This window comes from Aotus nancymaae, unplaced genomic scaffold (assembly GCF_030222135.1).
Source record: "Aotus nancymaae isolate 86718 unplaced genomic scaffold, 86718_ANA_hifiasm-v0.15.2.pri h1tg000006l, whole genome shotgun sequence".
Lineage (NCBI taxonomy): Eukaryota > Metazoa > Chordata > Mammalia > Primates > Aotidae > Aotus > Aotus nancymaae.
In genome coordinates, this window is record NW_026988417.1 from 80,886,312 (window position 1) to 80,901,989 (window position 15,678).

Here is a 15,678-nt window from a genome sequence, read left to right on the forward strand (position 1 = left end):
GTTTTTTTGTGCACTTTAGTACCCATACTTAAACATCTTGTGTATTAACGGAGGGCACTTACTATTTTAGAAGTATTGTAATTATTATAAAGAAACGAAAAGACCTCCCAGGTTGTTTCAAGGTGGGCATTTTGAAATTGCTGTCCCTGGGTACATCACTGGTCAGAGTGATCCTCTAAGCTTTGCTCAGCTAATTATGTCTGTTTATCTAGGTTTGTTTCTTAGAATCCACATTTGTTCCCTATACAATGGGCCATCACCTTTACAGTTAGTATACTCTTCATGTACCATCCATTGTATACTACCAGACCCATAAGAAACAAATCTAATAAAAATTCAGGTTGGGCACAGTTTCTCACTCCTGTAATCCCAGCACTTTGGAAGGCCAAGGCAGGCGAATCACTTGAGGTCACAAGTTCAAGACCAGCCTGGCCAACATGGTGGAACCCCGTCTCTACTAAAAATACAAAAATTAGCTGGGTGTGGTGGCGTGTGTCTATAGTCCCAGCTACTCAGAAGGCTGAGGCAGGAGAATCACTTGAACCCAAGAGGTAGAAGTTGCGGTGATCTGAGATCTCACCACTGCACTCTAGCCTGGGCAACAGACCAAGACTCTGTCTCAAAAAAAAAGAAACACATTTAGTAAAAATGCAGAGCTTTAGAAGAAAAGGACTAAAAAATCTCAAAGGACATTATCATCCAAGTTATGATAGTGATTTCGCTTTTAAAAAAAAAATTATTAGAGATGGAGTCTCATGATGTTGCCCAGGCTGGCCTCAAACTCCTGGGCACAAGAAATCCTTCAGCCTCAGCCTCCCAGTAGCTGGGACTATGGGAACGTGCCACCATGCCCAGCTTTATTTTGTTTTCTAATGTGCCTTTTTGTAGTTCCCACAAAGCATAAGCATGCCATCATCTATGGTACCCTTTCCAATATTTTATTTATCTCACACCATTAATAAGATAAATATATACAGTCACTACTCTGTGCCAGACATGATTTAAGAAGTTATTTAACACATTATCTCATCTGCCTTCACAAAATAACTCTAAAATAGGTATCATCTCCATTTTATAGATTAAAAAACTGGAACTCACTTGCCCAAAGTCACAGCTAGCAAATGGAATATAGCCAAGATTTAAGCAGCCTGACTCCAAAACCCATGTTTATTCTACTAACCCTCTTCCATATTAATTTATCTTCCGTATTAATTATGTTGTTAGGGTGGCTTCTTGATGCCCTCAGCTCCCCAGCAGTATTCAAGCTTCCTGATTTTATTTTGTTGACTGCTATATTCTCAAAGCTTGAACAATGCTTCATATGTAAAGATCCGAATAAATATGTGTTGGATGCACATATGAATGAGTGATTTCTACTCCACGGTGGATTGCCAAAGGGGACCTTTCCTGTCATATCTAAACCATCCCTTTATTCTTTTACATTCTTAAGTCACTCCCATTTCTTCTTCCTTTCAACTCCAAACTTCTTGGAAGAATAGGATTCATTTTCCACTTCCATTTCCTTACCCTTGATTCACTTCTTTTTTTTTTTTTTTTTTTTGAGACGGAGTTTCGCTCTTGTTACCCAGGCTGGAGTGCAATGGCGCGAGCTCGGCTCACCGCAACCTCTGCCTCCTGGGTTCAGGCAATTCTCCTGCCTCAGCCTCCTGAGTAGCTGGGATTACAGGCACGCGCCACTATGCCCAGCTAATTTTTTGTATAATTAGTAGAGACGGGGTTTCACCATGTTGACCAGGATGGTCTCGATTTCTTGACCTCATGATCCACCCGCCTCGGCCTCCCAAAGTGCTGGGATTACAGGCTTGAGCCACCGCGCCCGGCCTTGATTCACCTCTTAAAGCTTAGGTTCTTGCTTTTGACATTTCACCTGGAAGCTACCAGGGACCTCTAGTTAGCAAATCTGCTGAACAAATTTCAGTCTTTATCCCCTTCATCCTGTCTGCTGAAAGTGGCAGTGTTGACTGCTCATTCTTTTGACTTCCATGAAGGACTCTACACTTTGGGTTCTTTTAACTCTGAAACTCCTTTCTCTCACTTCTTGTCTCTTATTCCCAGGTTCTGTATTCATGCATCCATCTTTTCTTTCTTGACTCTCTGTCCCTTGATATTCAGATGGCTTCCACTGGCATCTTTATTTGGCGACTTATCATTTCTTTAACAGTGTGCCAGGCATGTTCCCATTGCTAGAAGTCCCCCCTCTTCTAGCAGTGCCCTTGATGCTAGAGAAACAAAGCAGCAGGAAACAGAAGCAAACATCCTGTTTTCACAGAGCTTACATTCTAGTGATAAAAGACACATCTCTGTTCCACCTGGATGTCCCACAGCTCTTGTGATTCAATATGCCCCAAACTAAACTCATTGTTTTCTTATGGATCTGCTCTTCCTTTTAATAGCACTGCCATCTTCCTATTGCCTTAAAAGAGACTCCAGAGTCATTTTTGAGCCATGTTTCCTCCTTGCCCTAACTTCCAAATCAATTGCCAAGTTCTGCTGGCAGTCACTGCGGTGACACTCTCTCACTCCTTCCTTTCCCTCCCCACCTTCACTGAGTGTGTTCAGGCCTCATTACCTCTTGGTTGTTGCAGATGTTGCTGATGGAGCTGTGTCAGGTATCCCTAAGACCACTCCCAGGTTCAGTGATTCACTAGAAGGACTCAGCATAGAGGCATCCTCAGAACTTTCCCTTCAGGGACTCCTTCTTGTTTGTCCTTCACAAGCTGACCGCAGACCACCATTCTTTATCTTATAGGAGCCAAACTGAACTACTTGCTGGGCTGCTTATACGTCTTCTCTTGAGCAATGGCTCACAGTTGCAAATGCCCTTCCCATTTGTATTAAACTGTTCTCACTCTGCTGATAAAGACATACCCGAGACTGGGCAATTTACCAAAGAGGTTTAACAGACTGGGGAGGTTCCACATGGCTGGGGAGGCCTCATAATCATGGCAGAAGGCAAGGAGGAACGAGTCTCATCTTACATGGATGGCAGCAGGCAAAGAGAGAGAGCTTATGCAGGGAAACTCCCCCTTATAAAACCATCAGATCTCATGAGACTTATTCACTATCATGAGATTAGCATGGGAAAAACGTGCCCCCATGGTTCTATTACCTCCTACCAGGTTTCTCTCACAAAATGTGGGAATTGTGAGAGTTACAATTCAACACGAGATTTGGTTGTGGACTCCAGCCAAATCATATCACCATTCACCTGTGTAAGTCCAGATCCTACTCACCCTTCACAGCTCAGGTCCAACACAGCTTCTTCCCAAAGTCTTTTCTAATCCATCCCTCCATTGCCATATCTTCAAATAAGGATAGCTTTCCTCTGATCAGCCAACCTAATTTCTTTATTATTTTGCTTCTTATTATTATCCACCTTGTATTTTACTTGTTTAATTACAACCATCTCCCTACTTGTTATAAATGTGGGAGGGAAAGCCCCTTTATACTCCTATTAGTGCCAAAGAAGCACCTGTTTTCTAAGAGATCCTCTGAATATTTGTGAATAAAATTCCCAAACGCTATGTGGAGTACAGTTGCTGACAGTGCCACTGGATGAACTTGTTCCTCTTTTGGCTGTAATTTCCTCTGTGGACCTCAAGTCCCTGAGCACAGTTACCCAGAGAAAGCAGCCATATAAACTGAGCAGAGGCTCTAGGGACAGACAGCCCTGGTGTTGGTTCCTAAGCTTTTGGTCTACCCTCAAAAGCTTTGGGACTACATTGACCTCACTAACCCTCATTGTTAAAATGAGGCTAATAACAGTATGAGAATTAACTAAGAAAACATTTATGAAGTGCCAGGTCAGGCACAGTACCCAGCTTGATAGGCCTTAAAACATACTTTATTTTACAAGGAACCAACTGTCATAATGCTACAAGTGTTCCACTGATTTTTAACCGTTTGTTTTTTGGTTTTGTTTTTAATCAGCTGGATCTATACAAGTGAAAAAGATTTGAATGGTAGTAGCCACTGGGGAATCATTGCAACTTATAGTGGAGCTGGCTACTACCTAGATTTGTCAAGAACAAGAGAGGAAACAGCTGCACAAGTTGCTAGCCTCAAGAAAAACGTCTGGCTGGACCGAGGAACCAGGGCAACTTTTATTGACTTCTCGGTGTACAATGCCAACATTAACCTGTTCTGTGTGGTCAGGTGTGTACCGAGGGCATGCATCTCTCCTGTTTCTGTGTAGTTGTACATACATCGTATTCTGGGGATAGGCCAGAAATCCTTTGCCTGTTAGCTAAATGAGGATGCTAAGAACCCAGACAGATAGCAAGGGAGGGGCAGAAACTGAAGGCTTATTGAGATAAGGGATATTTGAGGAAGGGAATTGGGACCTAGAATATTACAAGAAGGAAAGAACCTTAACTCTGGTCCAAGTGCATCTCAATGCTGGAACCTTTCCAGAAAAAGTATTGTGTTTTTCTATCTGTCCTTACCCATTATAAGGATGGTCAGTGCCACATGCTCCATCACCAAGTCCCCCAGCCATCAAATCTCGACTCATTTCCTTCAGTTTCTCACTCTCAGATGAGTTTCTGCTATTAGCACACAAGCACAGTAATTTGAGTTCTTATAGGATACCCAGTGACCTGCTAGTGCACAGGGCTATCATAGGCACATGAAGTTCCTTCCACAGATCCTGGGATGTTGCCATGATGACCCCTCTGGGAGATAGTGAGGAAGCTGACAAAGATTCCACTGGCTTGTCTAGGACTCTTCATTTATTCTGCAGACATTTACTAGACACTTAATATGTGCTAGGAATTGTTCTAGACTCTTGGGACACATTAGTGAACAAAACAAAGATTGCTGCCTTTGCAGAGCTTGCATCCAACCAGTAGGACATAGAGAATAGACATTAAACAATAAACAATAGAAATAATAATATAGTATGTTAGACGGTAATAAGTACTATTAAAAAGAAAGAAAAGGCCAGGCGTGGTGACTCATGCCTGTAATCTCAGCACTTTGGGAGGCTGAGGCTGGTGGATCACTTGAGGTCAGGAGTTCAAGACCAGCCTGGCCAACATGATGAAACCCTGTCTCTACTAAAACTACCAAAAATTAGCCAGGCATAGTGGTGGGTGCCTGTAATCCCAGCTACTCAGGAGGCTGAGATAGGAGAATCACTTGAACCCGGGAGGCAGAGGTTGCAGTGAGCTGAGATCGCACTGTTGCACTCCAGCCTGGGCAACAAGAATGAAATTCCATCTCAAAAAAAAAGAAGGAAAAACCAGAGCAAGAGAAAGTCAGAGTTCACTCACTTTAATCTTCCTGGTAAGCATGTCAGCAACACCCAAACATCACTGGCATGGATTACTTGCATGTATATTTACACACAAGATAAAAAGGGTTTATTCTCATAATAGTCTTCGTCATCATTCTTGAGGCTAAGCTCAATTCTCCTTTACATGGCTTGTTGAGTTGTCCCAGTCCTTGTATTTAACAACTTTTGCAGAAAATATTACCACCTTAAATCAATTACAGATTGAGTATCCCTTATCCAAAATGCTTAAGACCAGAATGTTTGAGATTTTAGATTTTTTTTTTTTCAGATTTTGGAATGTCTGCATATGAGATACCTTGAATGAGATATCTTGGGGATTGGACCCAAGTCTAAACACAAAATTCATTTATGTTTTGTAAGTGAAATATAATGTACATAGTCTGAAGGTAATTTCATTTTTCCCTTAGGGATGTTGAATAAACTTGCTGTGTGCCTGCATGTTGACAATGACCTGTCACATGAAGTCAGCTGTGGAATTTTCCACTTGTGCTGTCATATCGGTGCTCAGAAAGTTTGAGATTTTGAAGCATTTTATGTTTCAGATTTTCAGCTTAGTAACACTCAACCTGTCCTTGCTCACAGTTGGCCAGAAAGAAAAAAAGAAAGAAGAAATACTCAACCAGTAGTCGAGAAGTAGTTGTCACTAGAAATGAATGAGAATCTATTGCAGTTATTATTGAGTTTTTCCTAATTATTGCAGTGAAGATAAAAGGAAGAGAATAAAAACAGAGGCAACTCTGATATTTTGGTAAATTCTATTGATAGAAGGTCTTGAGTATTTCTTTTGCTTCCTTCCTTCCTTTAAGGGTGAATGTTGTTAAGACAAGCGCTTCATTTCTCTATACTGTTTTTCTAAGTTTCTGGAAGTGGTGAGCACTGCAGAGCCAGAATGGGCCAGGGAAATGACTTGACACTTGAAGGCCACTTCCTTCACTTTTGAGTTCCCAGTGAGGCTGTCACATACAAGGCCCTTGGCCTCAGTGTTGCTTTCCCGAGTTTTTGGTTCTCACCCCTACTCTCCAACACATCAAATAGGAAAGAAAGAACAGGAGAATTGACAATGAAAAGGAAGGAAAATTTTCACACTCCTCTGAGCAGTTCTAATTTACCATAGTCCCTGTTTTTACTTGATTATTGCTCACACAAGCGTCCTAGATGCTCAGGTTCCAGGTGCGGCTACCCGTCCTGTAATGGCAGAGATAATGATGGCTAATAGCTGACTAAAGGGCTTTTAAACGTGCAGATAGAGATTCTATTTCTAGTTAGATAAGGAGTCTGTACCATTAACTGAATCACCCAACTTTCTCAGTGTAACACCTACAAAATGGGAATTTGACAAGAGAAAAATCCTCAGTCTGATTGTGGTAAAGCAGTAAAGATCAGAGACATCAATATGGATGTAAAACAGTGTATATAACTGTTTTAGACAATCAGACATTTATTGAGTACTCACCTATTTAACTATAAGGCTCTGGGAAGAAGAGAGAAAAGTACCCTGGAGGGCAACCTATTTGATGCTATTTAGGTGTTACCTAATGAATGAATGAGAGACACAGTTCCTATCTTTATATGTGTACAAAATATATCCTACCTCTCAACCAGATCACACGTGTTTTGAGTGGATGGCTTATATTTCTTTATATTCTTCATGTTGCCTAGTAGAAGGACTTGAATTTATTAGAAGTCCTAGGGCCAGGCACAGTGGCTCACTCCTATAATTCCAGTTCTTTGAAAGGCCGAGGTGGGAGGATCATTTGAGCCCAGGAGTTTGAGACCAGCCTGGGGAACTGGGCAAGACTCAGTCTCTGTCAAAAAAAAAAAAAAAGAAATTAGTTGGGCATGGTGCTGCACACTTGTAGTCCCAGCTACCGAGAAGGCTAAGGCAGGAGAATCCCTTGAGCCCTGGAATCTGAGGCAGCAGTGAGCTATGATTGCAACCAACACTGCACTCCAGCCTGGGCAACAAAGTGAGTTCCTATCTCTTAAAAAAATAATAACAGAAGTCCTAGAAAAGCTTGTGTGTTGATTTACTTTTACATTAAAAGTATATGGCATTTTGAGCAGTATAAATATAGAAAAGTAGAGGGAAGACTGAGCTGGAAGCACTCCTTTGGGACAGAAAGACCTCAGGAAGTCTTATTCCTTTGATGACACTAAATTCTACAAGTATGGAATTATTAGCTATAATAAAAATGTTTTGCCACTAGTTTGGGGGGACTCGTGGTAGCAGTTTTATTACCTTGTAATGCACGAATAGAATAGATGGACATCCTTTCCTGGCTATATTCATGTGTTGTTGTTGTTACTGTTTTAATTGTTCTTATTGCCATGCAGGTTATTGGTTGAATTCCCAGCAACAGGCGGTGTGATTCCATCTTGGCAATTTCAGCCTTTAAAGCTGATCCGATATGTTACAACTTTTGATTTCTTCCTGGCAGCCTGTGAGATTATCTTTTGTTTCTTTATCCTTTACTATGTGGTGGAAGAGATATTGGAAATTCGCATTCACAAACTACACTATTTCAGGAGTTTCTGGAATTGTCTGGATGTTGTGATCATTGTGGTAGGTTTGAGAACACCACCAAATTTCCTATAATGTTCTACAAATGTGTTAACTAGAGTCTTTGATCTCCTTAGTGTTGTGGATCTTGATATTCTCAAAAAAGAATCTAAAAGTCTCCCTCAATTATATCAACTTCTGTTACTAATTATTTTCTTATTTTGCATAAGTAAGTTTTCTGAGTATGAAGTGGAGAGGTATTTACAGTAAGCCCTCAGCCACATTAATAACAAGAATATCTCAATTCATATTTGGCTTTAGTATGCTATATGAGGTATATAGGAGAAAAGTTTTTTTCTTTGTTTTTTCACTAATGATATTTTTCTTCAACTGCTAGTAAAAATCAATTTATATTTTCCTGCACATGTGTAGTTACAGCAAGAAAAAAACTGGTTGGCCAGGTACGGTAGCTCACACCTGTAATCCCAGCACTTTGGTAGGCCAAGGCAAGAGGATCACTTAAGCCCAGGAGTTTGAGACCAGACAGGGCAACATAGTGAGACCCTGTCTCTAAAAAAAAAAAAAAAAAAAAATTGTTTTTAATTAGTCAAACATGGTGGCACACACCTGTAGTCTCAGTTATTCCAGAGGCTGAAGTGGGAGGATCATTTGAACCCAGGAGGTTGAGGCTGCAGTGAGCTATGAATACACCACTACACTCCAGCCTGGGTGACATAGTGAGACCTTGCCTCGAAAAGAAAATTATCCTGAAAATATTTTGGGTGGCAGAGGAAACTTTCTGCACTTTAAAATTTTTTTCAAATAGTCTACAGAGTACAAAATGTAAGTTATATTCATCAGTGTTTTCTGTATGAGGTACAAGAAATCAAAGGCAGCCCATGCACGGTGCCTCATACCTATAATCCCAGCACTTTAGGAAACTGATGTGGGAGGATCACTTGAAGTCAGCAGTTTGATACCAGCCTGGGCAACATACTGAGACACCGTCTCTAAAAAATAAAAAATAAAATAAACCGAAGGCAGAGTCATAATCAAGACCATAACACCATGTAGATTCTGTGTCTGTCCTTGACTCGATTATAACTTCTAAGATTTGTTCAAGATGTTTTCCCTTCATCTTAATCACTTAATTAAGCATCAGTCACTTCCTTCCAGTGGCCTCAGTGTAAAAAGGAATTTTTACAAACTTTTCTCCCTTCAGCAATAATAGGTAACCTTTTGCTAAGTCCAATTTTACATTTAAGCATATGACAACATGCTTAATTGTTAGCTGCTTACAAGCTTTGCTTGGCATAGGTGTACCATGATTATTCTATGTCTGTCCTTCCCACTGTCATATGATAGCCATTACCTTCTGAAATCTCAGTAAATGATGCACTACCCTATTAGCATTCTCTCTTCTGTTAGCCCTCCTCATGAGAATTATTCTTTCTCTCATCCCAATCCTAAAAATTCATTTGGCCTATATGAAGCATTTATATCAGGTCATTATTAAACCATTCCCCCCTAGAATTATTAATAGTACTGGAAATATGGAATTGGATGAATATGGAAAATATGTTATTCATATGTAAGTGAAAGAACCCTTAAGGCATAAGAAAGAACTACATGGCCACATATTGCATGGCAATAACAGTATTAGCAGCAATAATTATTGTAACAGTAATAATAATAATGGCTGACACTTTAGAAGCTACTGTGTTAGACAGCTCTGGGTGCTTTTCAGGGTACGGAAGCTCATTTGTTCCTCACACTAACTCTCTTTACCGCTCTGCCACTGCCTCTCAAGCCATGGACATGTGCCCTTTAGAGAGAGTTTTTACTCAAAGTAAAAATTCCTATAGAATAGACAGTGTTGACCCTATCAGGCTGTGATGCAGTTAGAAGTGCATCCCATCTGTTACGATGGCCATATTACATCACACAAATCAAGGTAAAAAACCCTTGATCCCCAAATTTTCGATGTATTCATGGTGAACAGAGTCACACAAGAATTTCAGCATTTAAGGAAACAGGAGAGACAATAATACTGGAAATAATTTTTCCGAATAATTCTGTTTGGAGTGATGGCAGAGTGCAAGCCATATACATTGAAAATTATTCCAGAATACAATCATTGTTTGGAACTGTAAGGATGCAAACCCTCCCTCTTGGCTTACATAAATTTATTTATATTTAGGCCATTGAAATAATGGTAAAAAGGTAAGTATGATATGCCAATTAAGAACAGACTTCCTTTTCATTTTTTAACCAAAGAACTCAGTATCAACAAAAGACTAGTCAGTGGTATTCATCCTTTTTGATTGTATACACCTATAAGTGAAAGCTTTGACTACACATCCTAATGTATTATCTTTATTTGTAAATTGTGTGTATATATTGGTGTAACAGGTACATCCGTAAAACATACACATGCATAGAATACTAAAGATTGGGATAAAAATTAATATAAATAGAACTCCAGCACTTTCTTACCAACTACCTAGAAGTTGTGACATTTTGTTCCCATAACCCAGTGAATTGCTTTGTACTCGCTTTGGAGACCAATAGGAAAAAAGGCTGATGATATCATGGAAATTGTTTCTTTGGCGCAGCGGCCACAGCATTGTGCAAGCATTTCTTTGAAAACTTGGTTCACTGTGCTTTTTCAGTTTTCTTTAAAACAACTCTTAGTACTGCCAGACAACAATTAAGACAGTGTGCTTTTTGTTTGTAAAGAACAAGGAAGGGCTACTGGAATCCTTCTTGTCCTTTGAAACACTTGCTGACCAAGTATAGAAGTGAGGGCATGCTTTCTGCTCACCCACCAAACACACCCTGTGCTTCACTGGACCATCACACCAATGAAAAGAGCCAGTGCTTTTTGTTTCATCTAGCCAAAATTTGCTTATGTTTACCCAAAACCTGAAAAGAAAGTATAATCTAAATATAAATATGACATCTTGAAATCACTTTGAAATTGTTTTATTTTCCTTTTTTGTTTTTCCCACATATGTTCTAAAGTACACAGGCTGCACCAGTCTGTCATTTGTCCTGAGCAGTTGTCTTTCAAAACCAGCAGAATTACTTGAAAAAAGAAGACTATTAAGGAATTTAAACTCAAATAACTTGTTGACTGCTTGCTAGGTTTTGTAGGGTAAAATGACTATATCATTTATTCAGTGAATATTTTCTGAGCACCTACTGTGTACTTGGCACTGTTCTAGGTTCGGGGGATATAGGAATGAACAAAATAACGTAAATCTCTGCCCTCCTAATTTTCTGGAATAGAGAGCAAGTTCTTATGTTGATAGGGATGAGAGTCCCACAGAAAACTCAAGAGTGATGTAACAGTGCAAATGCTCACAAAATCTCTTGCCTCATCTTTTCCCTCATTCCCTATTTGGAAGGAAAGGTTTCAAAGAAATTTAGCATATTATGACATTGGTGTTATATAAATGACCATCTTCTTCATAATTTTATGAACATTTGTCCTGTGCAGAGTAAAAACAACTGGACTGCATAACAAATTATACCTACTGAGAGTTGGGTAAAGAGTTACTGCGGGATCCAGTCCATCAACCTAAATGCTTTTCTAAATGGATTAGCTGAGATGAGCTCCTCGTCTCAGGAGAAGCCTTTGGCTCACATATTCCCGTGTAGGCCTTCTTGAGCCCTCTTTGTTCATCATTCCCACCAACAACACAGAAATACAGGATTGGCTCTGGAAATCCTTTACAGATAAGAAAAACAAGATGGTGAGGTTGGCTTTTTAGCTGTGATCAGTAGTCAGCCTGGTCTTTGCTATGAGAATCACATGGGACCATGTTCTGGACGGCCATCTCAGGAAGGAAGGGCTAATGAAGTGGTCTCTGGCCATCATTCCTAAGGAGAGAATGGACAGCAAAGGTCACAGCACCTGCCGCAGCCCCCCTGCTGCAGATTCAGACCTTGCTGTGGGGACAGGTTGTTATGACTAACCCCTAGCATTGTCTACATTTAGTGGTGATGGATGCAAAGGAGGGGCCAGTGTCCCCTTGGATCTGGTTGTAAAGTCTAGAACCAAAGCATATGTGGAAAGTTGTAGGGTCATGAGTTAAGGGACAGAAATGAGCAAGGCAGAAGCCCTTGGCTCATATGTTCCCACTGCAGGTCTTTTTGAGCCCTCTGTGTTCATCATTCCCACCGTCTTTCTAGCCCAAGCTCATTCTTTGTTCTCATGGGCGTGCCTTTTTAGGATATCTTGTGCCCCTCTTCACCTTATGTTGTGTGATACCAATTCTTTAGTAGTTACTTTAGTAATTTTTTTTAACTACTTCAAAAGTTGTTACTTTAGTAGTAGTATTTAATTTTATGTGTTTATCTGCTCTTGAACCAGAATGTAAGTGTCTGGAGGGCAGGATTTATGCAGTTTACTTCTGTTTATTCCTCTTAGCCCCTCACACAGTGCTGTATACATAGACATCTACTATGTTTTTGTTGAACAGAGCAAAGAATGGCTGGCAATTGAAGAATGAAGATAAACTAGAATATTTTAAATTTTAAAAATCGCAAATAAAAACAGGGATTAAGGCAAGAAAGCAAGAGAATGGAAAGTGATTAAAATGAAGGTGGCAGTAAAAACAGAAAGCATTCCTCTTTGAGTCTGAGTCTGTTGTAGTGTGATCTCTCCTGTGTATGCATGAACGTGTGTGTAGTACATGCATATGTGCACACATGCATGCATGCCTTCATTGGATTTCTATTCCAAAGTAAGGAAATGCAAGCAATATATTGTTTTATTTATTTTATGGCAGGGCTTAACACTTTCCATTTGAGTGAGTGACTTTTAAGAATGTTATTGGGTAAGTATAATGGTAAGCCCTACAATTAATACATTGGTGAAGAAAAAAATGCTAGTCATCTTAAGATAAGTTTTACATTTCTAAAACACTGTAATAAAATGTAAATCTTTCACCTTCCAGCTATCAGTGGTAGCAATAGGAATTAACATATACAGAACATCAAATGTGGAGGTGCTACTACAGTTTCTGGAAGATCAAAATACTTTCCCCAACTTTGAGCATCTGGCATATTGGCAAATACAGTTCAACAGTTTAGCTGCCGTCACAGTATTTTTTGTCTGGATTAAGGTAATTTATAAATTTCATGTTCTACATTTTAAATGACATTTTCTTTTTTTTAAAAAAGATTATGAGTTCCACAAAATCGTGGAGTACTTGAATTTGAAATTCAAGTGACCAACCAAAGCTGCTCCGTATTTACTTTGTTTTGAGACACTGCACTCTGTCCCCTAGGCTAGAGTGCAGTGGCATGATTACAGCTCATTGCAGCCTTGACCTCCCAGGCTCAAGCGATCCTCCCACCTCATCCTCTGAAGTCACTGGGACTATAGGCATGTGCTACCATACCCAGTTAATTTTTAAATTTTTTTGTCGAGACAAGGTCTCACTATGTTGCCCAGGCTGGTCTTGAACTCCTGGGTTCAAGTAATCCTCCCACCTCCACCTCCCAAAGTGCTGGAATTATAGGCATGAACCACCATGCCAGGCCTCATATTTTACATGTAAAGTAAACTCTTGAAACTCATATGGTCATTCCTCTCATTGTCAGTGATATACTTCACCTGCTATCTGAACTCATGTAAGATCAGTCCCTATGGGTTTTGTTTAACAAATGTGGTAAGAGGCCTTTCATTGTGTTAGCTAGGCCTGGGGCCCAAGGCTGCTCTGATACAGAGGCAGCTCTGAGTTTTACCTGATATGGGATGAACAAGTGAAAGAAAAGGACCTCAGAAAAAGAGAGGGAAGGATCAGGTGGAGGGAAGGGGAGAGGTACTGCACTCGGAAATTTTCGCTGGATGGGATCGCCTCTTTTCCAGGTAGAGACTGGAAGGGAAGCTTTACGTAGAATTAAGGTTGGAACAGACATCTCTTCCAAATAGTTCCTTGCTCACTCATTTCTTTATTGTCCCAAGACATAATGTTCATTTCCATGTGTATGAAAGGTTATGACATTTCATATACAATGAGCTTCAATTCTGGAGATGCAGGAAATTTCAATAATTCTCTGGCAGCAGCTGCCATCCTATCAGCAGCACAGGCTCTGATTGTGCTGTCCAGACAGCAACTGCTAGCCACATGTGCCTAGGTAAATTCAAATTTAAATTCATTAAGGTTAAATACAAGAAAAAATCCAGTTCCTTGGTCCTACTGGCCACATGTTAAGTGTTCAATGGCTATATGTAGCTACTCTCTAGGACAATGGAAATTTGGAACATTTCCATCATCACAAAATGTCCTCTTGAACAGCACTATTCCAGAAGGTACTTACCAGTTATGTACTTTCCTGAATTGATATTCACACCTAGAAGGCCTGAGGTTTATCAAAAGGCATAGACTTGGGCCAGGCACAGTGGCTCATGCCTGTAAGCCCAGCACTTTGGGAGGCCAAGGTGAGCGGGTCCTTTGAGCTCAGGAGTTCGAGACCAGCCTGGGCAACATGGCAAAACCCCGTCTCTACTAAAAATACAAAAATTAGCTGGGTGTGGTGGCATGTGCCTGTAGTCCTAGCTACTTGGGAGGCTGAGATGGGAGGATTGCTTGAACCCGGAAGGCAGAGGTTGCAGTGAGCCAATATCATGCCACTGCACTCCAGCCTGGCCAACAGAGTGAGACTCTGTCTCAAAAAAAAAAAAATACATAGACTTTATCCTGTATTTCCATGCTATTTATTTATTGACATGCTTGTTCAAGACAAACCATCACTAAAGCACCAAACCTTGATCACAAAATAGTAATAATAATATTAATAATAATCAAATTGCAAAAATAATAATAGTAATAATGTTCTGTGGTGATGGACATGTTCTATATTTCTGTTGTCCTAGACAGTAGCCACTAGCCACAAATAGCCATGGAACACTTACCATGTGGCTAGTAGGACCAAGGGAATGAATTTTTAATTGTATTTCATCTTAATTAATTTAAATTTGAATTTAAATAGCCACACATGTTTGGATAGCAGAATCAGAGCCTGTGCTGGTGACAGGATAGCAGCTGCTGCCTGAGAATTACTGAAATTTCCTTGATTATTACTAGTTTAATAATAATCAAGATAGTACTAATAATCAAGATCTCAGCCAGGTGCAGTGGCTTATGCCTGTAATCTCAGCACTTTGGGAGGCCAAGCCGGGCAGATCACCTGAGGTCAGGGGTTCCAGACAGGCCTAGCCAACATGGTGAAACCCTGTCTCTACTAAAAATACTCCCCCTCAAAAAATTAGCTGGGCATGATGGCTGTGATCCCAGCTATTTGAGAGGCTGAGGCAGGAGAATTGCTTGAACCCAGGAGGCAGAGGTTGCAGTGAGCCAAGATCGTGCCACTCCACTCCAGACTGGGCAACAGAGCAACATTCGGTTTAAAAAAAAAAAAAAATCTTAAGTGAATTGGGGTTGTATTAAGTAATGTGATTACAGCAATCCTCAAAAAATATGTCACTGTGGCCAGAAATAATGTATACCAGACCTTTAAGTAAACTTCTAGAGATTTTCTTACAACTTGTGTCTCAGGCTGTTGTGTTTTATTTACTGCATCGCTTGGAAAGGTCTTGCCGTCAATGCTTATTATTAAGGTCTTTAAAGCAGGGATCATGACTCCACTTCTAATATCTCAACATGTGCACTTCCACTGAGGCTTCTACCTAGAGCTACATAATCTGGGCAGCCATCCTCAGTGCCTTATCTACCTACATGCTCAATATGCCTTTGCAGTAAGGCAGAGGAGGGTTCACCTCCTGGCTGCAAGCCCCAGCTGACTCCTGGGGATAGAATACCAGTATTTCAGACATTGCTGAGATTTG

At 40.3% G+C, this 15,678-nt stretch overlaps 1 protein-coding gene across 1 annotated transcript in view; it reads left to right on the top strand.

The window, feature by feature from the left end:
- The window catches only part of PKD2 (polycystin 2, transient receptor potential cation channel), a 75,899-nt gene that overhangs the window by 32,304 nt on the left and 27,917 nt on the right, over positions 1-15,678 (top strand). Inside the window, exons 5-7 of the mRNA XM_021673255.2 lie at positions 3,952-4,176; positions 7,652-7,880; positions 12,782-12,949. Of these exons, the coding sequence (XP_021528930.2) occupies positions 3,952-4,176; positions 7,652-7,880; positions 12,782-12,949 (622 nt within the window). The remainder of the gene's footprint in view (positions 1-3,951; positions 4,177-7,651; positions 7,881-12,781; positions 12,950-15,678) is intronic.